This window comes from Acartia tonsa, chromosome 9, assembly GCF_053477335.1.
Source record: "Acartia tonsa isolate MP-2025a chromosome 9, ASM5347733v1, whole genome shotgun sequence".
NCBI classification, from domain to species: Eukaryota; Metazoa; Arthropoda; class Copepoda; order Calanoida; family Acartiidae; genus Acartia; species Acartia tonsa.
This window is the reverse complement of record NC_137268.1, coordinates 12,411,061-12,438,911: the sequence shown is the minus strand read 5'-3', so window position 1 is coordinate 12,438,911 and position 27,851 is coordinate 12,411,061. Positions and strand designations below refer to the sequence as shown.

Sequence of the window (27,851 nt, the reverse complement as noted above, 5' to 3'; positions counted from 1 at the left end):
AACCCTTTCCTCTAATTAGTTCTCCCTCCAATAATTTTCTCCCATCCCCCATTTTCCATTTATTAAATGTATCCCTATTCTCTTAATATAGAAGCTACTCTTTAGTTTACCATTTTATCCATCTTTGTACATAGTTTAGTGACTGGTTAATTTGGTAACTGTTTATTTGTGTATTAGATAAGAGATTATTAATGACTAGTATTTTATTATTCTATTGAATAGTAGTTATAAATTAGGCTTTATTTTTTAAAAATGTAGTAGGCATTTTATGAAAAAGGCGTTTTTTGAGATAGGCGTTTTCTGAGATGGGCGTTTTTTGAGATAGGCGTTTTCTGAGATGGGCGTTTTTTGAGATAGGCGTTTTCTGAGATAGGCGTTTTTTGAGTATAGCCCATTTTATGTCTTTATTATGAGATGCTTTGCTTATAACCGGAAACCATGTAGCCCTAAGAATCCTTCTTACATAATTATAGAAAGCTTCGCCTTTAAAAACCCCTAAAAGTTTACTTCAATCACGTATTTGTGATGTAAAAAGTGATACATTAAAATATCACGTATACAATGATTATAAAAAGATTATTGTTTTATCTATAAAAACAGACAATATAAATATGATAACAACTTACATTGAAGCGAAGCTTAAAAATTGATAATCAGACAAACAAACAATATCAAATATAGAATATTTTAAACAACAGTGGCGTGCACATGGATACAACAGAGAGATGTGAAGTCTTATGGTTGTAAAGATAGGGGAAGGATATTGTTATTTTAGGAGGGTGTTAATAATATCCCCCTTACCGCTGATCGTTTTGACAACTATTTTTTATGATATCATTATCCTATTCATCTATTTTTTTGAATAATTACTCCTTGGACAACAAGGTACAATGTTGAAAGTAAAGTATATCTGTAATTAATTCCTAAAAATGGTATTAAGTGTGTCCGAAAACAGGATTCCTTAAGCAATTATGCGACAATTTATATCAATTTTGTTTAAACTTTTAAATTTGTTTGTCCTATCGTCTGATTTTTGAGCTCCGCTTTTGTGGATGTTTTATCCTTGTTGTTTTAGGAAAAACGAAGGAAAAACAAGGATGACAACATCCATAAAAGCGAAGCCCTGAAACGGTAGGACAAACGGACATTAACACTTGTATAGTGTCAAAACTGAAAAATCAAAATATAAATGAATAAGAGTCAAATCAAAATTGTGAGTAAATTTGTTGAAAAACTTCTTGATACAGGATAATGTTTATGGACATACTTACATTTTTAGGACTTGATTATAGAGTTGCTTTGCTTATAATATTGTACTCTGTTGTCCTAGGAATCAGTATACCAAAAATCAGAACAATTGAATAATTAGATCACATAAAAATTAGTTGTTAAAAATGTAAAAAATCAACATGTTTAAAATGGACGTACGGACATATTGGTAATGATTATAGAGTTGCTACGCTTTTTGAATCATACCTAACTACTACAGGAATCACCATACAAAATTTGAAATCGATAGGACAATTATAACATGCCTAAATTAATGAAAAAGCTATCCATCTAAGACGTACGGACGGACGGACGACCCAAAATTTTAGAAAAGCTTCGCTTTTAATAATCTTAAACATCAGGTAATATTCATGTATGGGAAAAAGTTAAGAAAAAAAATTCCAGGAAAATAACAAGTATTGAATCCTGAATACCATGTAAAGTTAATTAATAGCTCTTATTGTTAATTAAGGCATATGAGAATTGTCCTATCGATCATAAACTTGGCTTGGAGATTCCTGTAACAATAAGATCCAATTTAGCATATCTACTATTGTTACCGGAATATACATATGTCCATTTAATACATGTTGATATTTTTACATCTGTAATTATCCAAAACATCTTATGTTTGGAATACACATTTCTAGGACAACTAAATAACATTCAACATCAACCAACCCCTTGTTTAAACGACCTATTGCTACTGTTTACATACCCAGGCATTTCCCCTACTTGTATTATGGCATCGCATGCTAGACATAGCAAAAGTGAGTACTATCATAAACGTATCTTTTTTTGACGCAATGTAGACCAGATTCGAACCCGACACCTCCCATAATGCTCTAATGCTGCGAGTTATAGAGTAGATGTAACTCTAAAAGAATAATTGTTTCTAAATAAAACAAAAGACAATTTTGGAAGAAAACTGCTTACGTAAAGAAAATATATATAAGTGTGTGTGTGTACAGAAAAACAATAATATTAAACCAGAAACGCGCAGAAAGGGGGGTATCTACTTTTGCCAAAATTAAAGGGGTGTAAAACGGATGGACGAACGGATAAAATAATTTATAGAGCATAAAATGGTCCATCACAAACTGTATGATCGATCAACTAAGTAAATTACACACTAGATGCTCACCAGTATATGGAACCTTCACAAAGAAATTCAGCCGTCTATTTTGAATAGCAGCCATGTACAGTTTTTTACAGACAGATGAACGGTTATTTCGAGTTATAGAGTAGCTTCGCTACTAAAATTGTGTGATGATAATCAAATGATTGTCTGGGATATAGAATAGGATTATATCAAGCTAGAAAAAATATAAAAAACTGTACCTTGTGTTTCTAACTGATTTACTTTACATTATATCTATCCTTATATAAAAGTAACAGAATTGTGTGAGTCTTTGTACCGAAGGATATCTTTTACCACTGAACCGATATAGTTCTTCTCTGAAATGTAGCTTCTCTTAGTTCCTGGGAAGATTTGTAACTATTCTCCCAAGAAAAATCGGAGCAGATAAAATAGCCTACAACAAAAAAAATATTTTAAAAACTAAAATTAATAAAATGAGTAGTGGTTCCCCCGCCACCCACAACAATTTACCTTAGAGGCCTCTAGGGGCGTACTCGCTAGTTAAATATAAATGGCATTTCAATATTTTGGATGGCTCCTGTGGCCACTAAGAAGAGTTTTTTTAATGTATATAGGATTTTCGTGGAATTATTGACAGGGAAAAATTTGTCTTCAATTTAGGTTGCTAATATGGACCTCATTTATTGGTAAGAGGGGAGGGAATGGAGTAAAGAGTATACATCGTTATTTTCGCCAACTGCTTAATATTACTTTATCAGAGTACATGAAATCTTGGTGCAATATCCAAGTAATAAAATATCGATTATTTCAGGTATGGTTGAACATGTGAGGGACCAGATAATAAACTGGAAGCTGGATAGTGTTGGACATAATCCTACTGCTGAACAATATCTGGGTATGCTACAATACAATTTACCCCAAAGGTCCCCTGTCGAGCACAGAAAACCCTCCTCTCTTATTTTTCAAAGGAAATTGAAAATCCTAACACTACTTTCACATGAATCGTTTTATGAAAGTAACAAGATGTCTGTACTATAAGTGTCTGTTGCAAAGGATCAAGGATCAAGTAGAAAGGTATGTTCGATGTATGTATCGCTGGGATGGTTTTAGGCTTCTTTTTACTTAACTTAAGTCTTGGAATGGTTTTGGGGCGCAGCCGCTAGTTTAAATATTACATGCATGCATACATACATACATAGATATTGGTTTCCATGTATTGAGTGGATTAATAAGTTGATATTCTATTGGGAAATCTATAAATTAGCTGAGGTCAGCGGGGGAATTATACTATCTAGAATTTTCTAGATGGTTTGGTCATGTTTTAATTTCAGAGATCTTAAGGGATAACATTATGGATATCAAATTAATGATAAACAAAATTACCAATTCCACATTTAAAATTGATAATGGAAAAGTTTTGACGCTGCTTGTTTGAACGAAACAATCATTATGTAATAAAAATATTCAAGCCTACTGCTTTTAAAATTAGTTATAAAACTTTGGGTGATATCTTAATTTACAGCCCAATGTCCCCTCCCTCTCTAATGAGTGTATAAAATAAATGACAACATCATTCATGTAAATCAAAGCTCATATTAATAAAATAGAACATTCATTTAAATCCAGAAAATCTTATAAACTGCAATTGGCATAATATGGATGCACTGACAGCCTCTAGGGGCTCTTGATAGAGGTGAAGGGATAGGAAAATTATTAACCTTTGAATCTTAAAGAATCTTCATTGCAAAGGACAACCATATCGGTCAAGTGGTTAGCTAGATCTTAAGATACAGACACACACAGACAACCATCCTGTTACTTTTATCAATTGATACCAAGACCCCATTTTAATTGGCCATTTGATTTGAAATATGATTTATTTTCAGTGTTCCATAAGTTTGGCTACCAAGTGGAGAAAGCAAAGGATAAGGTAAGAGATACAATTTTTTTGTAGTGAAGCTACTTTACAAATATATGTGCAAGTCAGCAAGGGCGTCCAAGCTCCTTCATTTGGGGGTTGGGGGGAGTAAAAATTAAAAATTCAAATACATTTGGGGGGGAGAAATTATATATTATTATATTATATAGGCAAGGACGTCCAAGCTATTTATTTTTTGGGGGCTGGAGTAAAAATTCAAACTTAAAATTTTTTTAAGTAGGGGGGGGGGGAAGTGTAATCGCCCCTTTACTTCCTTCCCCCCCCCCCCCCTACATTTGGACGTCCTTGCAAATTAGTATATCTTTTTGACGTTCTCCTTTGCCTTTAAATTGTTCTATAGAATTTATATGTGTTTACGTTTTCTCTCACTCTTCTGATTTAGTGGCGAAGCTAATCTATTATTAACTTTGCCTGTCTTTACGTCCGTAACACTTAAAAGGGAAATTTTATTTTCTCGGTAGCTGCTTAAAATAAGCGGGTGAAATTCTGGGTGATTTTACTCTGTATCACCCGGAGGTGGATTCTTATAAAAGTTTTTTGGCCCACTTGTTCATTAAAATCAGTGAGGTTCGCAGTGAGGCAAAATTATCACCGTCTAATTTTTAGCGAACCTCATTGATTTTAGTGAGGCAGTGAGCCAAAAAGTTTTTTAAGAATCCACCTCAGTAAAATTTAATATTAGGTTAATATCTGCTTCATAACTCAATTTATTCATTCCATTCTTTTTTATACAAAAATCTCTTTTAATTAAATTTTTAAAAAGTTTTCGAAAACAAATGTTCTCTTTATTATATGTAGAATAAGGAAGCTTACTTTTATTACTACTTTAATAGCCCATTTGTTCCGAGGTTTATTTTATATTCTTATAAGGTGAGTTAAAGAAATTGGTAAAAAAAAAACTTAGTGAAGAACTTGTCCAATTTGGAAAAAAAATATATTTAACAACCCTGTGAAGAAGCTATTAAAAGTGGCTGACTCAGTTTATGACTTCAAAAAAATTAACCAATTAGAGGCCACTATAAATTTTATCATTGGTCAATTACAGTGTATACTAGCCTCTCATTGGTTATTTTTTTACGTCATATTCTGAGTCAGCCACTTTTACTAGCTTCTCTGTGAAGTCCTGTCCGTAGCAGGTCTTCTAACCTTAATTTAACATTAACAAATCCTAATTTACATAATTGGAAGATAAGTTTCATAACTTCCCCAAAGATGATAAACAATACTACCCTTTCTTTAGACTAAAATTATTGGTAGTCACTACTTGTCTAAAATTATATAATGAAAATTAAAGCACTGAAAGTTTGTGAGGCAACGTTAGAAATAACGTAGTTTTAAAAATTGTAATTTACTATAATTAAGCTATACTATTAGCCCTAATAAAGATCTTTATTTATACTTTTTTAGACAAAGGCAATGGCAGAATATAAGAACCGGCTACATGATCAGGTCAACCCAAGGTAATTAAATCAATTATTTTTACTCCTCATAAATTAACTAAGAAGAAGTTTAATTGTAATAGGGAAAATTGAAATAACTAAAAATCATTTTTTTTATTTTGGATATTTCATTATAACATTTAACAGTTAAAAAATGGTAAAGTGTAATTTCTTTACCCAATGTAATGGAGTTAGGTCATTATTTTTTATAGTTCATTTATATGTTCCAAAATCTTTAGAATCTAAATCAAAAAAAATTGTGCGCATCCATAAATGAACTACTGTGTCTATAGATAATGTGACTTTTCAGGACAATAAGCAAAACCTTTTGTATGATTCGTAATTTGAGTAAGTCAGTAACTACTAATAAATTTAGCAGAAACGTCAACATTTTATTGTTACATTGTTACAGACATAGACAGGGAGAGAATGCAATTAATTGAAAGCAGTTTAACTTCAACATGGCGTTTGATACTAATAATATTGTTTCAAGCTTTAAAGTTCAATAACTACTGAACTGATTGAGTTCTCCTTTTGAGGGTCGCTTTACATGGGTTCTTGGATGGTTTAAGCCTATATTTTTAAAGATATAAGCCTTATAATGGTTTTAGGTTATTTGTCTGCCCCCTTGTTACCCCATTGAATGTAGAGCCCCTAGATACTAGTATATAGAAAAAACATAGATACAGGGTGTTTTTTTTAATGAGTTAAAAGTATTGCTTAATTTAACCCACTTGCCATTGACAGAAATTAATAATCTATATCTTAATTTCTTCATTGATGTGGGACATTTTGTATGAGAAAAAAATATTTTGCGATTTTCAACAAATTCTGCCTTAAAAACCGGTTTTTCTAAAGTACCTATATTTGGAAGATTTTTGGATCATGACAAATTTTAAGAGTATGCAAAAATGTGTACATTTTTAAAAATCAAATTGCGCGGCTTGTGTTTATAGTAGAAAAATGTTATGCATATCGTTAGAATCGTCATAAACTCTAGTTCTTAGGTGTTTAAGAACAATTCCTGTGCTACGTATAGTTTAGGAGCTACGTGGTAAAATGTTCAAACTTACTTAAAATTTTCAACATTTCTCACATTTTCCAATGTAGCTTCTATACTACAAATAGCATGTATGTGTTACATATATTTCCAAAATCTAGAGTTTATGACAATTCTAACGATATGCGTAACATTTTTCTACTATTAACACAAGCCGCGCAATTTGATTTTTAAAAATGTACGCATTTTTGCATACTCTTAAAATTTGTCATGATCCAAAAATCTTCCAAATATAGGTACTTTGGAAAAACCGGTTTTTAAGGCAGAATTTGTTGAAAATCGCAAAATATTTTTTTCTCATACAAAATGTCCCACATCAATGAAGAAATTAAGATATAGATTATTAATTTCTGTCAATGGCAAGTGGGTTAAATGAACCAAACTTTTTCACTAATCTTGTTCTACAGAAGTTTAAATTTTAATCGTCGTAATTAATGTCCATATTTTTAACTGCTAAGGTCCCTGGATTTAATAGAGTCTGTACACTTTTAAGTTAAACTAGTTTTAACATTCTGACTATTCTAAAACTTAGCGGTTACACCCCTAGAGGCTTACGGGTGAGGGCGGGTTTGTTGACCCTCCACTTTACATTTTAGTTTTAAAAGAATCATAAAAAAAAACATTTTGATATTTTTTTCAGAGGGGCGATTAGTTGTGGTAGTTAGGAGTCATCCTCCCCAAAAATATTTATAATCCTACCCATGACCTATGAGAAGCTACACTGTAAAGGATACAAAATCTCCAGAGTGGTCACCGAGATCGAAATCTATTAACACACTTATAGATAGACAACCTGTTATAATTATACTAGAGTTGGCTCAATATAACTATATCGCTATTGGCTAGTTTTCTATAAGTACATATCTATTTATCTATTTCTCAATAAATCAATTTTTCTCCCCCGCCATTACTATCTAAAAGAAAGAAGTAAATATTTATTAATTTAAATGATTTTTAAAAGATTTTTTCAATTATATTTTTTTCACATTACCATCACCAAAGGGTTAATATGATTAAAATTTTAGTTTTAATATTTTAACACTAAGGAAGTGTCGCCACAATCGAATTCTTTTATAATACAGTTTTCTTAAATTTACTCTATTATGAATGTATATTTTTAATTTTTATTTATGAAAAAAGGATTAAATACTTCAATATAATTCAAATATCTACGTGAAGTAAAAAACTTAATTCATTCCATAAACAAATAGAATAAAGGTCTTATCGCTTTGGTCAATGAGAGTTTAATGAGGATTATTGGAGCATTATGAGTTTTAACATTTTACCATTGGAAGACTCAAGCTCATTTATAGACGTTTATTTCCTATATAGATCTGTCATGGATCTTGATGCAATAAAGCAGGCCGTTTTGTAAATGTTAAAAATTGGAAGATTTCATTAAATAAAAGTAATCGCAAATATACTTAGTAAATAAGGATAACTATTAATTCAATTTAAGCTTTTTTTTAGCAATATTGATCTTGTCTTGAATTCACTCAGTTTATTTGTATTTCTCTGTAAACTACAAAAATGCAAGCTAAGCAGTTATGTAAATGGTATACTCTTTTATCTGTCTAACAATAACAGAGGTAAAGAATAGAGGCTGTAAGGAGTAAATAGGTGTAGTATCCCGTTCTAACTGTGCCCCCAAATGTATAGATATTTGCTTCTGCTTTGTTTTTATTAAAAATTTAATTAAATTTCAACTCTTTTAGGGGCAGCGAAATTTTGGTTTAAAAACTGTGATGATTTCTCACGTTTTGAATGTAAAGATTGGTTCAAAAGCAAAAATTTCTTAAGAAAAAGTCTTCTGCAAAATAAGGGTTCATTAAATAATAGGGCAGATAGTTGTCTGTAATTTATATCTATACTTATATGTCTATGCTACATATAAACATAGAAAATTCAGTCTCCATACTCAAATACACAATTTCAGACTTGTTTAAAGAAAATATAAAAAAAAGATTATGAGAGGATTAAATAAGCCATTTTAGAAAAGTAACTTTCTATGTACTTTGTAAAGATGATTTATTTTGTATTGTCATTAAAACTGTCGAATTCAAAATTCAACATTCCCTCATAGTTTTAAGCGTTTTCTAAGTAAACTAGCGGCTCTGCCTCTAAAAACCTCCATGGGCACTTCAGGTAGGTGGGAGGAAGTAGACCCCCCCCCGCAGCTTTTCAATTTACGTTTTTTAAAAAAAAAAAAAAAAAATTGGTGGGGTTGAGAACTATTTATTTGAAGGGTGGAGATACCCTCCCCCGAAATAAATAAAAACCGTCCCTAGACCAATAAAAAGCTTCACTGTAAATGAAAAAAATATCGGTTCAGCGATTAGCGAGATCCTGCGCTAAAGCCAAAAAAAATGTTGCAAATACATATTATACTACTTTATATTTTACTGTAGCCTAAAATAGGATTTATTAGTGTAACTGTTTGATAACTTTGATAAAAATTCATGCTTTCTGAACAAAAAAAAATTGGTGCCTTTTGACTTTGACCACTTGTATTGAAAAAGTAAAGTATGAGGGGAAGTAGATTTTCTATTGTATGTTGTCTAAGCTCTGCGGGGCCTATACATGCGTTGACCTAACCCTGAGGGACTACATGACAAGTGCCCTACCGTAATGAAAGGTGTATAAATGAAAATAATTATTTTAGGAGATTAGGAGAGGTTGCGTGAAAAAAAAAACTAAAACTCAACATTGATCAATCATTCTGGTTTTTGAACAAAAAGAAATTAATTTTTAACAAGAACTTAATTATGCATTTTGAAATAATGAAATATAATATGTACTTCAGACGCACTTGAATTTTTTTCTAATACTTTTTTTAAATACCAGCGGCTACGCCCCTAGAGGCCTGTAGGGGCACTTGAGGAGGAGAGAGTCGAATTTAATAACCCAATTTGTTATTTTAGATTTAAAAGAAAAAGTAAAAAAAAAATTGGGAGGGGGTAAATTTTTTTTTTTTTTGGGGGGGGGGGGGCTGCCCCCCCCCCCTCATTTTCAATTTTAATTAAAGAAATTTCAAACAACTTTTTTTTGGGAGGGGATTTTTCATATTTTAGGGGGTTGGGGGTGTCCCAACCCCCCAAAAAATAGTTATAAACCTTCCCGGGACCTATAAGAAGCTACCCTGTTAAGGAGAACCCGATCGGTTCAGCGGTTAGCGAGATTCTTTGGTACAGACACACAGACACACAAACTCACAAACACACAGACATCCTGTTACTTTAGTATAAGGATTTCTTTTTAAAGATTGCAGATAAATTTACATATACGCCCCAAAAGGGCAAGTGTGAATTTGACAATAAAACTGTGTTTTAGAGTGTTTATGGCAATAGGTTTACTGTATTTTTGCTAGTCGTAGAAGTGCTATGTACCCGCGTTACTCGATAAACTTGTTCTTGTTTTCCCAATTATTTGTAGAACTTATTAAGAAAATTACAACAATTAATCACTTTGTTTGCTAACCCTTATATAAAATTGTAAGCAAACATTTATTCTTTTTCAATATATAGCATGTTTTTTGTTCAAACAATTTTTAGTGGGGGGAGCTACTTTATTATTTTATATGTTTTTTTTTGTCTGTATATCTGTATAAACCCGCGACCGTGGCTCAACACGTAGCGTATCCGCTCGTCGTCGGGAAGGTGATAGGTTCGAATCTCGGTCCGACACCGCGTCATAACTAAAGACGTTAAAATGGTTCCTACTGCTGCTATGTCAGGTGCACGACATAAATAGTTAGAGTAGGGGAATACCTTGGCCCTAAACAGGTGCAACTCACTACCATGCACTCTCAGACAAAGGTCGTGCAATCAAAGGGTTGGTTGTCTGATGGGCAAATGGATGCTTTACACCGCAATCATAGGGCTTAGGGCTGACAACCCTATCCCATATCCATAAAAAAGCCACATTGTTACAGAAACACTGACAAATTGTCAGCGGCCTATGCCCTCCCTGTGGAGTGAAAAGGGCTTGTTACTGTTACTGTTATATCTGTTATAAACATCTTTATAAGATGGACGGCTAAAATATTTTATAAAGATTAACATCCAGTACATAATTTATTTTGTAATGTAAGGTTTGGTGATTTTATCTTATCATGGACTTACGGGTGTCATCCTTGTTGCATTGTAATTTATCAGAGATTGCGCCATTAGCATTAAGGGCTCTGCCTACAAAGAGGAGAGAAGGCTGGGGTAGAAAAATAGCATGAAACTATCTTAATGCTAAGATTTCAAAACAAAATTGCCTAAAACCATATATACCTGAGCCTAGTTGAAATTAGAGAAACCAATTAGTTTAGTAGTTCTTTACTCTACATATATGATAGGATATATAGCAATTTTATTTTTGGTACTTTTGCTTATTTTAATAACAAATTAACTCTAAAAGTTACTTTCACCTTACCTCTCCCCCTCACATTTTATCTCCCACCCTTTATCACTTAGCAGAGGGGGCAATGACAAGAATATAATGTCATGTATATGCACTGCACATTTCTCTCTCTCCTTCTCTCTCTATTAGTTTTTCTGTTTCTTTCTTTTAAAATAATCATAGTCAATGATATTTTTACGTTTTTGTTTAGGAACTTGAAGATGTATGTAGAGGCATTTATGAACAGAACAGACATCTCTCAGCGTCTTGCTTCAGGTTAAATATTTGGCAACACACAAATTTCAGCCTTTTCATTTAAAAAATGGATATAGAATACGGGCATATATTGTTGCTAATATTAACCTTATTTATTGGTCAGTTCGTTCTTCCAGTAAGAGGGGAGGAGATTGGGTAAAGAGGGTGCCTGATAAACAGTGATAAACTCCCCATTTATTTTTTATTATAATATGAAATAAGTTAAGAGGTAGTTTTTTTTCTTATGTCTAACCCCTGCGGGAATTCGCCCATACCTGCAGTACCCAAACCTATATCTCACTCTGAATTGAATTTTAATAAATCTTTTTTAGAGCTTGTGTGTGACGTGCTGATTATAACTGGATCTAAATCATCATTTCTACATTCTGTGGAGACCATGTATACTCATTGTAACCCAGCTAAATGTAGTATTCTAAGGTGATTATGTATACTCATTGTAACCCAGCTAAATGTAGTATTCTAAGGTGATTATGTATATGTGGTAATACGACACCCAGACGGACAGGCCGTTTACAGAGTTGCTTCACTGTGACTTATGATAACAAACCCCCTGCACTAATCTTATTATATCACCATCTATCTCATGACCGCTGTTGACCCCGCAACCCAGCGGTCAAACTGGCCTGCCTAAATGTGGGGAGGGGACTCAAACATGCAACTATCACGCGTCCCTCACGCGCTTATATAACCGGGAGGCGTTGCCTCCCCTTTTACCACCGCTGCCCCCACAGCCTGTCTACCGCCGGGAGCTAAGCCCTAGCGTCCCACACCCCCTTCAAACCTAACCATTGTTATAATCTGTTGTATATATATAGTAAACATAGCTTGTAAATATTATTCAGTTTAAATATATAATTTCTGTATGATTGAATCCTGCTTGTTTGTTTGGTAGAATAATTAAAGGCTAGGGCTCGTTGAATCCGAACTCGTTACCCCGTGGGCCGAGAACGCTCGGCTTACCAGAACTTGGTGTCAGCGTGTTTCAATCGAGCCTTACAGAAACTAGCCTATTCTACCTCTGATTGGACCCTTTGGCAAGTAAGGGGACAATCAGCCGCCAACTGAGAAGCCAACTGACCCGTGAGACGGCCTTTTTAGGTCGAATTTCCATCATTTTGAACGCAATATGTGGGCCTCTGGCCTACGGCAAGCAGATTTAGCCTGCTAAAAGCGCCAGTTAAGACGCTTTTTCCGTGCCGTGTAGGAGTAGCGCTAGGTGCGCAGCCACGGCAATCGGATAATTTAGCTCAGACGGCTACAGAACTGAGTCTAAATTGGCAAGTGTAGCTGGGACAAGCCCCAGGACACCCAGGCCAAACCTACGAGACAGACAGCTGGGTGCTGGTCTCCCTAAGAAGGCAATGTGTGGCTGCGAAGCTTCAGCACACAAGTAAGCCCTACCACTGCGACGGATAGCAGATTTTGAGCCACAGGCACGGCAGGACGGGACATTCCCTGCCGCTGCCTCCCAGGATTCGAACCCGAGGCGCTGCAGGACGGGCCATTCCCTGCCGCCATTTTCGGGATTCGAACCAGCGGCGCTGTAGGACGGGTCATTCCCTACCGCCGTCACCCCTCTGAACCTTGCAGGACGGACATTCCCTGCTGCCAGTGCTTCCAGAATCACACCTAGAGCTCCTAGTGATAACAACACATAAGTGTGTATAAATGTCAACCAAGTGATAAAAATAAATATAAAATTGTTGACCCAGTGATAATTAATAAGCTCTAGTGATTCGAAGCTACAGTCTAAGCCACCATGGTAAGCGATACCACCATAGCTGCGGTTCGGCCACCACCGAAGTTTCTGCCAACCCCAGCCGAACGAGAGGCCCCCTTGTCTCAAGGGCAGGACCTCCACTTCCCCTGCCATGTCAGGGTGAGGTTCCCTACTCCTGACCCTGCCCAGCATGTACAGGTTGATGCCATGATCGATTCTGGCAACCGTGTACCAGGGTCTGCTGTAATTTCTGAGCACCTCATGCACGCGATGGGCGTACAACGCATGTTGATTCCGGACAACACCCAAATCCTGACTGCTAACGAGGAAGGCCAGCCCCTCCAGGTAATAGGAAAATTAAAAGAGTTATATATGGCAGTCTCACACACCCTTATACTCCATCTATACCACGTGACTGTGGTCCGGAACCTCTCACACCCTCTGAACCTAGGAGGGTATTTTCTCAAGGAGTTCGGAACTAGGCTCTGTTTCGACATGCAACCACCTTGCTTGTGGGTGCGTGGGGAGTTTATCCCACTCCGTGGCGTCCCCATTGACCGGGAGACAGCCGAGAGAGAGCTAAGTTATGAGGGGCCTCTGCCAGGCCCCCTGCCTGAGCAGCCGCGTGTGGTTGAGAAGGGCACACACTGGGTGGACGCTGAGCTCAACGCACACAAGGGAGCTAACCTGCTAGCCATGGGGTTGCCCCCAGTGCCCAAGGTGCCGAGGGAGAGCCTGCCAACAACGTTCCCTGAGATTGCCAGCCCTCCAGAACCAATCTTCTCCGCCGACACCTTTATCAACGGCCAGCCGTGTCCACCTGGCCCCCTCTACCTGGGACCTCCAGCCAGTCCACCAGCCAAGCCCGAGTCTAGACCCGTCAAGTCGCGGTCTGATGTACCCGGAGCCACACTCAACTCTCAGGCCTCAGCCTCTCCCGGCGCCGTGCCCGTCAAGTCGTGGCCGGCTGCCTCCGGAACCATGCATGACTCCGCTACCTCAGCCTTTCCGAGCGCCGAGCCCGTCAAGTCGCGGCCGGACGCCCACGGAGCCAAGGCTGGACCCAGCACTTTGGCCTCTCCCAGCGCCGAGCCCGTCAAATCGTGGCCGGACGCCCTCGGAGCCACACCTGGCTCCGACACGTCAGCCCCTCCAGAAGCCGAGCCCGTCAAGTCGCGGCCGGTGGGTCCCGGAGCCAACGCTGACCCCGCACCAGCCACGTATAGGCTAAGCGCTGTCACCCCAACTGATGGCCAGCCACCCCAGCTCCGCACAGCCAAGCGGGTGGTCCTGCCTGGCCGCAGGGTCATGGCGGTCCCTGTTGAGCTAGTAGGCCATCGCACCAAGGATGCCATCCAACTAGCTGCCCCAGAACAGAGGTTTGGGGAGGATCTTGTTATCCCAGAGGGCCTGTATGCCCACAGGCCTGGCTCCGCCACTGTGTTTAGAGTACTGGTGGTAAATGAAGGGGAGATGCCCCTCTTGCTGGATGCTGGCCTCCCAGTGGCTGGGGAGCTGGTCAAACCTGACATTCTAGAGGTCTCTGATACGCCTCCCCCGCGTCTCCACTCGTTCCAAGAACCTGCTGAGCCTCCAGAAATGCAGGAGTTGTGGGAGGCCCTGGAGATGGAAGACAATGAGTTCCTACGCAAGGACCCCTTGCTCAAGAAGGAGGTCTGGACTATGTTGTCAGAATACAGAGACGTCTTCTCCAATTCTACCCCCGGCTGCACAGATGTGGTTGAGTTGCAGCTGCGCCTCAAGCCAGGGACCCAGCCGATCCGCCAGAGATTTAGGGATCTGAACCCGCGGCAAGAGGCTGAACTGGAGAAACAACTGGACACCTGGCTACAGGAGGGAGTTATAGAGCCGTCAGACTCCGCCTGGAGCAGCCCCCTGGTGCCCATCAAGAAGAAGGACGGGAGCACCCGCTGGGCCGTCGACTACAGAGCCCTCAACAAGTGCCTGGAACTGGACAGCTACCCCCTGCCTAGGATCCAGCAGTTGGTAGAACGAGCTGGCGGGCACCGTGTCTACAGTGCTTTAGACGCGGTGGCCGCATACTACACCATCCGTGTGTCCGAGGACAGCCGGCCCTGCACCGCCTTCACCACCCCCAGGGGCTTGTATCAATGGAAAAGGATGCCCTTTGGCCTGGCTACGGCACCGTCTGTCTATTCCAGGTTTATTGCAGGGGTCCTAAACCCACTAGGCACAGCCAACCTCCAGTCATACCTTGACGACGTCCTGACCTTCCACCAGGATACCTGGGCCCACCTGGCCAGGCTCCGAGAGGTCTTGGAAGCCCACCGCAGGGGAGGGATCCGCCTCAAGCCAGCCAAGACCAAGCTGTTCCGATCCAAGGTGGATTATCTAGGCCACACCCTCAGCCGTGAGGGGATAGCCATGCAGGAGGACTATATTGACCGTATCCTGGACTGGCCAGCCCCCAGCACCCCCAAGGATTTGCTGGCGCTGCTGGGGTTCTTTGGATACTACCGCCTGTTCATCCCAGAGTATGCAGACCTCACCTACGAGATGAATCGGCAGAAGACGGCCAAGACCCTAACCTGGACGCCTGAGATGGAAGCCCAGCTGCTGCAACTCAAGGACAAGTTCCACAAGGCCCCCATCCGAGCGCCGCCCAGGTTTGATTTGCCAGCGGTGTTCCAGCTCACCACAGACTTCAGCAGCCGCGCCATCTCTGCCATACTGAGTCAATGTCAGGATGGCAAGGAGAGGCTGATTGCCGCCGTGGGGCGCAAGACAACCGACCCTGAGACGCGCTACCCGTCCTGGAAGGGAGAGATGGCCGCCATTATGTATGGGATCCGAAAATTCCACGGCATCTTGTCCTACCGCAGCTTCCAGATCAACACTGATTCCTCAGCCTTGCTACAGATGAAATCACTGAACACATCCACAGGGATGGTGGCCCGCTGGCAGGAGGAGCTAGCGGCCTTAGACTTTACCGTCTGCCACAGGCCTGGCACCCAGAATACCAACGCCGACGCCCTCAGCCGCCGGGAAGATGCCAACATGCCAACGGCTAGCGCCGAAGAATTAGCAGAGCAGGCTGAATATATCCACACCCTTTGCCAGCTAGGGGAGTCCGCAGCTAGCCGGCCCCCTGCCGCCCGACTGGATCCAGCTAGAGTATTGGAGGCCCAGACACAGGACCCCCTTCTGCTCCGTGTCCGCCAATGGGTGGCTGATGGCAAAGCCCCAACTAAGGCTGAGCTGCGTGGCAAGGAACGAGACGAGCAGCAGTATGCCAGCCGCTTCCCAGCCCTGGGGCTTGACGAGCATGGCTGCCTCACCACCACTGACCAGACTCTGACAGGGGAGAGGACAAGATACCTGCTGCCTTCGGCACCTCCAGCAGGACGCGTTCTTTCTAGCCCATGGGACCCCCATGGCTGGGCACTTTGGGATGGACGCGACTATCGCCCGCGTTGCCATGCACTTCTGGTGGCCCAACCTGGCCCGTGACATCCGTCTGATGGTCCAAACTTGCCCTGAGTGTGTCCAGAAGGTTACCAAGGAGAGACTGAAGCAGGGGATCCACGTGCCCTCCCGCCAGGGGTATCCACAGCAAGTCCTATTCATCGACCTGGTGGGGCCACTGCCAGAGACCCCAGCTGGGAACCGCTACATCCTCACCTGCCAAGATGGGTTCAGCCGGTTTGTCAGCCTCTACGCCATCCCCAACAAGCGCACTCTCACGGTGGCTGAAACCCTGCTGCACCGCCACCTGGCCACCTTCGGATGCCCCCTGAAGATCCATTCCGACAATGGAATGGAATTTACCGGCCAGGTATTCCAGGAACTGGCCTCCAGACTTGAGATTGGCCTGACACATCCACCACCCTACAACCCGCAGTCCAACCGAGTGGAGAGGTTTCATAGGACACTCAACACAGGCATGCGCCTGTTCCTAGACAGAGACGATAACAACTGGGAGCCCCCACCTGCCTGCCATCGCCTTCGCATACAACACCAAGGCCTGCAGATCCACTGGCGTGACTCCGTTCCTGGCCTTCTTTGGGAGAGAGGCCAAACTTCCGGTGGACATGGTACTGCGGCTGCCAGAGACCGAATATGCTTCAGTTCCAGCCAACGTCCAAGCTCTCTTGCAGCGCTACTATGCAGTGTATGATGCCATCCAGCAGAAGGAGGAGGGAGCCATCCGGAGGAGCGCGGCAGCTTACGAAGGCACGGCCAAGTATGAGGTTGGAGACTTGGTCTGGTACCTGGCCCCCCGCCTGGTGCCAGGGAAGGCAGCCAAGATTACCAAGAGATGGACTGGCCCCTGGAAAGTAGTGAGGAAAGCTACAGAAGTGCATTATGTCATCAAACCTGCCTCTCCAGTAGCCAGGATCTCAGAAGTTACCGCGCATGTAGGCCGACTGCGCAAATACACTGGAGATGTGACTGCCCACCAGATCCCAGCAGACATCCAAGTTGATATGGACGGCGACGAGGATGCCACCGAGCTGCCAGTTGGAGCGGCGGCGCCCGCAGCTAGCGACCCAGGACAACTCCCAGTGCACCAGCCAGCCGCAGCCGCCCCACAGCCTAGCGGCCAGGATCGTGACCCAGTAGAGGAGAACCTGCAGGAGCAGCCCAACGAACCACCGCCGCCGCCGCCCGCTCCAGAACCACCCAGAGATGCCATCTGGAATCCTGACGCGGACATGGAGAACCTGCCAGCCAGCAGCGAGCCTGTAGGAGAAGAACCAGCCACTGCGATGGAAGAGGCCGCCCCAGAAGACGAAGCTGAAGCCATGTGCCCCCTGCTGATGACAGCCATCCCCATCCGGGTAGGAGCTAGGAGACCAAGCAACCTGAATCAAGCAGGCGCCCCCATGGAGTTCTATGCGCCCTTTGCCATCGTCATTCCCCCCTTAGGAACCACCAGAGTCTGCCTAGGCCTCCGTGTCCAGTTACCAGCCGAGGCAGAGCTAATCCTGCAGACGAGGCAAAATTTCCAGCGGCGGGGCTTGGCCGTCGCCAACCCACGCCTAGAAGCCAACCAGGAGCTGACAATGCTGATCACCAACCACAGTCAGACCGAGCAACGAGTGTCCCAGGGAGCCTGTGTAGCCCGAGCTGTCCTCCATCGAGCTGTGCCCCAAGAACTGCCTGTCCTGCGCAGGCATAGGCTGTCGTATCCCCAGGTTCAAGGCCTGGTGGCTCAGGAGCCACGCAACCCTTGAAGGGGAGGTTGTGGTAATACGACACCCAGACGGACAGGCCGTTTACAGAGTTGCTTCACTGTGACTTATGATAACAAACCCCCTGCACTAATCTTATTATATCACCATCTATCTCATGACCGCTGTTGACCCCGCAACCCAGCGGTCAAACTGGCCTGCCTAAATGTGGGGAGGGGACTCAAACATGCAACTATCACGCGTCCCTCACGCGCTTATATAACCAGGAGGCGTTGCCTCCCCTTTTACCACCGCTGCCCCCACAGCCTGTCTACCGCCGGGAGCTAAGCCCTAGCGTCCCACACCCCCTTCAAACCTAACCATTGTTATAATCTGTTGTATATATATAGTAAACATAGCTTGTAAATATTATTCAGTTTAAATATATAATTTCTGTATGATTGAATCCTGCTTGTTTGTTTGGTAGAATAATTAAAGGCTAGGGCTCGTTGAATCCGAACTCGTTACCCCGTGGGCCGAGAACGCTCGGCTTACCAGATATACTCATTGTAACCCAGCTAAATGTAGTATTCTAAGGTGATTATGTATACTCATTGTAACCCAGCTAAATGTAATATTCTAAGGTGACTATGTATACTCATTGTAACCCAGCTAAGTGTAGTATTCTAAGGTGATTATGTATACTCATTGTAATCCAGCTAAATGTAGTATTCTAAGGTGACTATATATACTCATTGTAACCCAGCTAAATGTAGTATTCTAAGGTGACTATGTATACTCATTGTAACCCAGCTAAATATAGTATTCTAAGGTGACTATATATATTCATTGTAACCTAGCTAAATGTAGTATTCTAAGGTGACTATGTATACTCATTGTAACCCAGCTAAGTGTAGTATTCTAAGGTGATTATGTATACTCATTGTAACCCAGCTAAATGAATTATTCTAAGGTGATTATGTATACTCATTGTAACCCAGCTAAATGTAGTATTCTAAGGTGATTATGTATACTCATTGTAACCCAGCTAAATGTAGTATTCTAAGGTGATGTACTCATCAGCCAAATGAAGTATTCTTAAAGGCCATTCTTGTTTACTATTCATTTAGAAGATAGGGTGGGGTGTAGGGGTGTTTCAGTGCTAAAAAGGCTCTATGTGTAGAAAGGACCGACCTATTTTTTACAACTCGTTAAAGATAAACTTTTTGATCAATTTGAGACAATTCAATTTAAAACTTTCTTCTATTTCTTTTTTTGCAATTTGTAGAAAACATTTAACTAGGCTGTTTGTTAAACAAGTCACGAAAGTTTTATAATAACATCAATTAGTCGGCCATTGTCTTTCTTATCCCTTTGGATCCCTGTAGGAAAGCAATGTTTAAATACATACAGTGATGATACACAAAATTACCCCTTCTGTAGATTAAAATTAGTGTTTGAAACGTTTAAACACTCAACTAAATTAACCAAATATAAAAATTTAATTAAAGTCCCCAAAGTTTTTAAGTCAACGAATAAGGGGACGTTATTAAAAAAAACTCTGAGGACTAGTGTAATAAACAGCCCATTGTCCCCTCTCTCTCTCTCTCTCTCTGGTCTGTAATGTACTTTCTTCTTATAGAATTGATGACGTTGGAGACGTGATAGAGGAGGCTCCAGAGAATGCATCCCAGTCCATCCTGCTGTTCTGCCAGGGACTTGGATATCTCACTTCACTCGGACTTTGTGGCAACAGATCGGTACATAATTTTTTTCGGATCATGGAAAGAAAACGGAGTAGCGGGTTTCGTCGTGTTTTCACAGTAGCTTTTGATAGGTTTTTTTAGGTTGCTAGAATTGGAAAAAAGCTACTGTAAAAATACGACGAAACCTGCCACTTAGTCTTCTTTCCATGATCCTTTTTTTCTCATAAAAAGTGTGGTGTATTTCCACCTCTGACAAAATTGAGGGGGTTGGATAAACCCCCCATAACACATGGGTGTCTCTCAAACAAAATATAAGGGATGCTTTGCATTCCAAATAAATGTAATAACAGACCAGTAAAAAATATCTAGCTTCCCTTTGTATGTGAAATTGTGAATGATCTATTTACAAAGAAACATCTGGGAATCAAAAAAATCCTTATGATAAAGTTAAAGGATATCTGTCTGTCTGTCTGTACCGAAAGATCTTACTAACCACTAAAACGATATTGTGCTCTTTTACAGTGTAGCTCCTCATAGGTCCTTGGAAGGTTTATAACTATTTTGTGTGAGAAGAGAAAATGTTTTTAGAAAATAATGACCCCCAACAATTTTTTTACATTTAAAAAGATTCAGATTGTAAATGGAATAGTTCGACTCTCCACCCCTCTCACTTCATGAGCCACTAGAGGCCTCTATGGGCGTAGGCGCTAGTAAATGCAATAGAGACACAATATCTCAATTTCAATATTTACATTGCTAATAGATGAGCTACTCTATAATCTACACTTTATCCGTTGCTATTGAACATAGAAGTCCAATGTTTTTTTTTGTGAAAATTCCTATACCAATGAGCATTAACTTGGTCCATCACTCATTCTACAAAAATATAAATATCTTAAAATATAAAAACTTATTTGAAAGGTTTCGTGATTTCCCCCACTAAAAATGTATTATTAAATTTTAACCCCTAGCCATTTGCTCTTTAAATCAATTTGTCCGTATTTCCATATTTAATTTTAAGTGCTTCGCTACTTATATATGTTGTCATCCTATTTGATTTATATTATTAAGGTAAGCCTGGATAAATCTCAATGGATTTAGCTCGCTGCTCAAAATCTTGAAAATATTTTTCTTTTTATCCACTTCCAATTTATTTTGTTGTTCTTACAGTGCAGTGCATGTAACAAGACTTTTTAAAAATTATAATTTAGCTGTTTATTAATATTTTTTGGGTATAATATCACGACTTTGGCATAACAAGAAGTCAATTAGCTCATTGTCGGTGAGATGATAGGTTCGAATATAAGTTCAACATCCCGTCATAACGAAAGACATTAAAATAAAAACCTAATCAAAATAGGGTTGATATATATGACAGATATATTATTACAGATATTATTTATAGAACAGAATTTGCGTGTTTGTTAAATATAATATCATATAATAGGTCCAGAAAATGTTCTAAACTTTTTTTTTGTAATTGAGTACCTCCCCAATTTTTTTTATTTAACTGCTTCTTTTTAAAACTAAAATTGAGAGTGGAGGATTTTCACAATAGTCAGATTATAAAAAAAGGTCAATATTAAGCCTATTTTAAAAGGAGAGGGAAAGTTTGTGACGCTGTAAAAATTTACAGATTTAATAATATGATACATTTGCAGGTTTAAATGCAAACCATTTCTTTGATGCGGTGTAAATGGTTTAATCTAATTTTTATCTCCACTTTGATGATGTTGCATTATAATTTTTTTTTTTCATTTTTGGAAAAAAGCATACCTATAGTTTATTTTTTTATTTTTCCACCAATTGAATAAAATTTCGTCGTTTGTACGGCCCATAGGACCGATAAAACGTCAAAAATGTGTCTTTTATTTTGGCTGTTTATTTCGTTTTATTTCCAAACGTCCAATGTAGTAATTGGAAGTCTATCCGACAAAGTATTAGGATGTATGTTTGTCTGTCCTTACAATTTTGCATAACTTGGACATTTTCATAGGATTTTGTTCGGCATTAAAAAATATCTTGTGTTCTATAAGTAATTAGATGTATATCTAGTAAAGTAGAAGGATGTATGTATAAGTCTTATCTTGACAAAGGCGTTTGTTTCTAAAAGACTGGAAATTCTAACATAAATTAACCTAGAATCTCATTTTCTTTTGAATAATCAAAATTAAAGGCTGATTTCAGTCACAAAGGTTGCGTGATTATTTGTGAAAATATGTTTTTCATGGGGCCAACAAAAAAATAGTCATATAATTATTTTAATTTCTATAATAGGAATAGGAAGCATTACCTGAATGCTGTGTATATATTTCAGAGATCTGGAAGTATTAACACGGAGAATAATTTGAAGGTCAGCATGCAAGAGTATGACAAGGTAATACATACACCATACACTTTTGTAGAGTTGCTTTACTAGGATTATAGGTGTTTCCCAGCGAAACCATCCCCCCCCCCCTGTCTCCCTAATTTGAAATTTACCTAAGATAATTGGGAGGAGGTTTTTCCCTATGCCTAACCCCGCAAGTAGCCTATCCCTAAATGGCATAAATCTGTGATGCCCTAACCCTAACCCAATATAACCTAACCTAATCATAATCGAAATGCTATTTACCTGTATAAAACTGATATTATCATTGATATACTTTAATTTCCAATGAAATCCATTGTAAATGAAAACCACCTAAAAAAAACAGAAAAAATATCTAATAAATACAGTATTCCATTTCAGCCGAATGTGAAGCGACTCTCATTGTCTGCCCGTGGAGAAAATTCAGATAATTAGATGAGAACTCGAACCTTGTATAGTTTTAGGGAGGGGGAAGACATCAGGCTGTTTATTACATTAGTCCCCAAAGTTTTTAAAAATGTATTCTTGTTCGTTGGCTAAAAACTTTGCGGACTTTTAATGAATTTAATTGGTTTGTTCAATTAATAGAGTGTTGAAACATTTCAATCACTAATGGTAACTTTCATAAGAGATACTTTTGTATATAATAATTAGGGATGTACATCAACTTATCGGCCATTGTCTTATTCCTTTAGATCCCTATATACTTTAGATTTATTGCGTTCCTACATTTCAGTTTATGATATACTAGCGGCTACTCCCCTAGAGGCCTCTAGGGGTACTTGAGGAGGGGATATCCGAATTTGATAACCCAATCTATTATTTTAGATTTTATTTTTTTGGAGAGGGGTCAATTTTTTCTAGGGGCGATTTCTCTTGGAAGAGTTGTGGTATCCTCCCCCAAAATTGTTATAAACCCTCCCTGGACCTATAAGAAGCTACCCTGTTAAGGAGAACCCGATCGGTTCAGCGGTTAGTGAGATCCTTTGGTAGAAACAAACAAACATCCTGTTACCTTATTAAAAGGATACAACCAAAACAGCACAAAAACGTAGTTCTTTCTTCAAATTAATGAACTTTTTAAATAAGCCATCTAAACGTACATATTTTTTTATTGTAATATATGTGCTATAATTAAAACCCTCAACTATCAGCTGAATATTTTTATTTCGCAATTTTAATAGATTTTACTATTAACCTTTTTTAGTGGCGAAGCTTATCTATCATTAACGTCAGTCCGTACTGCTAAGGGGGTATTGTAACTTTTTCGGTAGCTATTCAAGATAGACAGCTGAAATTTTCAGTGACGATTCCTATGACATGTGAATTTCTAGTCTGTAAATTGTTTTGTCCGTCTGTCTGTTATGCAAAAGAATATGATAATATAAAATTTGTAAAAATTTACTACCATTTCTTTAGGTACACTTTAATTATAAAAACAAAATTTATGAAAAAAAAATAATTTGGAGAGATTTGAAGTATTAAAAAATTTAGAATTGCTTTAAAACAAAATTTTTATTGTATTTGTTAGTAAATTTAAAAGAATATTATATATATGTATTTGTAGATGTTTTGTGTATTGTTGTTAGTCAAATATAAATATTAATTTCTACTTTTTTTTTATTAGCAAAGCTACTCTATAATTCACTATGGATGCCAGTCCGTCAGTTAGTCCGTAAAGTTAAGGGAGAAAATGTGGTTTTCTTGGCTGCTATACAATATAGATAAATAATTTTTATAGCAATGAGCATTCCAGTATGTAATTTACTTTGTCCGTCGGTCTGTCAGTCATGTTACAAAATATTAATATCAAAAAATATTAAAGTAGGTTTCGTGATTACTTTCTCCAATATATTCATATTCTTGGTTTTAAAAAATCATCAAATAGTCTTTAAATTTCCTTGCCAATATTCAAATTGATGATTTTTGTGCGGGTAAACTTATGAATATTGTCATCCATGTTTTTTTTATTTCAATTGACAGAGACAATTATCATAGCACGGTGACCTATTCGATAAACAGCTTAAAGGAAAGAATAAGCCTCACCCTCAAAATTTTTACTCAGCCTTATACTCAGTTAAAGCCACATACGATGGTAAACAAATTTTCACCTTGTATTGATTAGAATTATAGTTTGAAAAGATTTTTTAAAAAAGGGGAATAGTTCCTTTCGTGGCAACGCCCCCTAAGTGGCAATTCGTCGTATTTTTAAAATGGCTTTTACAGGTTATTTTAGGTTAGGTTAGGCTATATTGGGTTAAGTGATTGTTCCACAGGGTTAGGCAATTTGCCCCGCAGGGTTAGAGCCGCAGGGGCTAGAATTAGGAGAAAAGCTAATGTGAAAAATACGAAGAATCGCCCCTTAAGGTGCGTTGCCACGAAATGGACTATACCCGAAAAATTGGTTTAGTTGATTGTCCCACAGGCCGTTAGGCAATTGGCCCGCAGGGGCTAGAAATAGGAGAAAAGCTACTGTGAAAAATACGAAGAATTGCCCCTTAAGGTGCGTTACCACGAAAGGGACTATAACCCAAAATTTTTATCTTGTGATGATTAGATTTAAAGTTTGAAAAGATTTTTAAAAAAAAAATACCAATAGTTTTAAACGAAAGAATGAGGGAAAGTGATGATAAAACTTTGGGAACCAGTATAATTTTCAGTTCCTCCCTGAAAAAAAAACTAAAACACAAACAAGAAACAAGTATTTATAAGCAGAACTTAGCTAGTTTAATTTTTATCTAAAACTACCAAGCTAATATTGCCTGATTCAATTCTACTAGAGACAAAATGAATATTAAATGATTGCTAAAATATAAATATATCTCCCCTAGCCTCTGGGGAGGGCAGGCAAGGTTATCAAAACAACATAAAACCTCTCACAAGACATTAGTAAAGATTCACTGAAAAGTATAACCCAATAAAACAAGCAATTTCCAAGATATTTAGATTGATCCTTAATTAAAAACCGAATTATTTCAAGTTATAGGATTTGAATATTATGGATTACAACAAACTTATATTTAATCAAAATAATAAAAAATATAAATACTAGCATTTAAAGTGCTAAGAAATCGGCAAAAATATCGTAAAACCAGGTTAAGGGCATAATCTTAAAACAAAATAGCACAAAATCATTTCTGTGACCTATGTGTATCTTTTCTGAAAGAGGTAACTCGGATCAACTGCAGTTTACGGTATGATATTCCTGGTAACGAATTTTTCCAAAAATCTATGAATTTTAATGGCTGCTATCTGACAAACGGCTGAACATACAGATCATACCCACTCACCGTTTTAAGCGGCATAAGAATGCCTACAAATAATCTGAAATAGCCATAAATCAATAATGCACAATTATCTCGCAGTGCAGAGAAATGTGCGAAAAAGACATATTTTACGCGTTCTTTCTTCAGTGAAGCTTTCCCTGTGCATCATTGGATCATGGCTATTCCAGATTATTTGTAGGGCTTCTTATACCGCTTAAACGGTGTGCGGGCATGATCTGTACGTTCAGCCGTTTGGCAGCTAGCAGCCTTTAAAATTCTTAGATTTTTGAAAATATTCATTAACAGGAATATTTTACCGTCAACTGCAGTTGATCCGGTAACTCAATCAGTTCTGTAGTTAATTAAATCTTCAGAAAAAAAAACCTGACTACTTTATATTATACTAGCTTCTACTCCCCCTAGAAGCCTCTAGGGGCACTTAAGGTAGAAATGGGAAAAGTCGACTTCATTCCTTTTTAAATATGTGTTCAAAAGAGTAAAAAATATTTATTTGGGGGGAGGGGGATGAAGACACCCTCCCAGAAAAATAGTTTAAAACCATCATAGGACCTATAAGAAGCTTCACTGTAAAGGAGAACAATATCGATTCAGCGGTTAGCGAGATCCTTCGGAACAGACAAAAAATGCTTACTACCTTATATTATAGGAGGAGGAGGAGTAATCAAAGGCAGGGAGGAATCAAAGAGGAGCTTCACTGCAATTATTGTAAGAAACTCTTTTTATCCAATTTATTCTCTCTTTTTCGTCTTGGGATTCAGATAATTGGTGCCCCAATAAAACTACAGACAACACACCAAATGAAAAATTCGTATTGTACTTTTTTTGGTATTGCTAGCTTGGACATTGATATATTGAAGAATTGTAGAATCCTTTTTTTGTATGTACTAAAAATTTTTTTCTGAGGAAGTTTATTTATATTATATAGCAATTTTTACCCTACATAGAAATAAAAATTCATCACGGAACCTTTCTTGTTCATATATTGTGCCCATGGATATAATACAACATTCATAGCATATAATACGTATTATGACAGGGGAAATTGTTGTTAATTTAGTTGAAAAATTATTGTGTGGTTAGTTCGTTCATCTAGTAGGAAGGGATGGGGTTAGAATGGATCATTAATATTGCCAACAACAAGTTTCAATTTATTTAAGTACATGAGAATTTGATGCAAGATCTAAGTAGAAATAAATCCATTGTCGTGTCTCATAAAAGACAGGCCATTGTCCCCTCCCTCCCTGCGGTTTGCTATTACAAGAGCGAGGGCTCCTAATGATAAGGAAATGAAAGCCAAAAAAAAACGCGGCAAATACAAATACCAACTAGCAGACGACTCAAATGTAAACAAACTATTTAATGCGTAATTAATTGAAATTCTCCCGGTGAAATTAAATTAAAAGTGTTTTGACTTTTAAATTAATATTGAAATTGGTGAAATATAAAGAAGTATTCACAAGAAGGTAAACTAATTCATAGTTAATTGGTTAATAATTTAGTACGCATATTTAAGTGAAGAATATTTTCGGTAAAAGTTTGGAATTGAAATATAATAATCTTAAAATAAAACTGGTTTTTGTCTTAATATTCGCGGAATGCGGTTTATAATACGATGCGATAAATAACTAATCCAGTGTATGGCTTCAAAGCCGCTTAATATCCGCAGGATTAGAACTAGCCATACTTAATAATTATTTATAGCATCGTATTACAGAAAATGTCTTCGAAGTGTAATATATTATTAATCGACATAAAATTAGTATCTTCCAGGACTAACCAAACTTGTTTTAATTTTAATATTTTCATTTTACTATCCACCGAAAGCTGTCTTTAATAATACGATACCGATAAATACTATTATTTTTTTACTCGTATTTTGGCATGCCTCAAACAATTTTCCATTTATGGTAATAATGAAATTAGAAGTACGTGTCTAGCAACAACTGCAAATGCTATCATTTAACAGCCATTTTAGCCTCTACATGTGCTATCCTTGTTATACAGGCTTTAAACCAGAATTGCCGAGCCTACTTTGAATCTCCATTATCAAGGATTGATATTCTAAAAAAGTAGAAAAATTCCTTAGGATGCATTTCTTTTCGGTTTTCCACACAAATGACCTAATCCTATAAAATTTAATTTTTTTAACCGCGGAAAACGG

General features: G+C 38.5%; 2 protein-coding genes across 6 annotated transcripts in view; both read left to right on the top strand.

The window, feature by feature from the left end:
• The window catches only part of LOC145328231 (uncharacterized protein ZK1073.1-like), a 38,934-nt gene extending 14,919 nt beyond the window's left edge, over positions 1–24,015 (top strand). Inside the window, exons 9-16 of the mRNA XM_080171839.1 lie at positions 3,183–3,266; positions 4,258–4,301; positions 5,718–5,770; positions 11,407–11,471; positions 11,783–11,888; positions 19,990–20,107; positions 22,371–22,430; positions 22,785–24,015. Coding sequence (XP_080027965.1) covers positions 3,183–3,266; positions 4,258–4,301; positions 5,718–5,770; positions 11,407–11,471; positions 11,783–11,888; positions 19,990–20,107; positions 22,371–22,430; positions 22,785–22,838 — 584 coding nt within the window. The 3' untranslated portion in view covers positions 22,839–24,015. The remainder of the gene's footprint in view (positions 1–3,182; positions 3,267–4,257; positions 4,302–5,717; positions 5,771–11,406; positions 11,472–11,782; positions 11,889–19,989; positions 20,108–22,370; positions 22,431–22,784) is intronic.
• Positions 24,016–27,021: 3,006 nt separating this feature from the next.
• Positions 27,022–27,851, top strand: part of LOC145328233 (uncharacterized) — a 53,984-nt gene continuing 53,154 nt past the window's right edge. For 4 of the 5 annotated variants that reach the window (XR_013882399.1, XR_013882398.1, XM_080171848.1 and 1 more), the window contains exon 1: positions 27,022–27,153. The gene's annotated coding sequence lies outside the window, so the exon portion shown is untranslated. Of the gene's footprint in view, positions 27,154–27,193; positions 27,219–27,851 lie in introns of those variants that run through there. The other variant, XM_080171843.1, reaches the window with a different exon arrangement.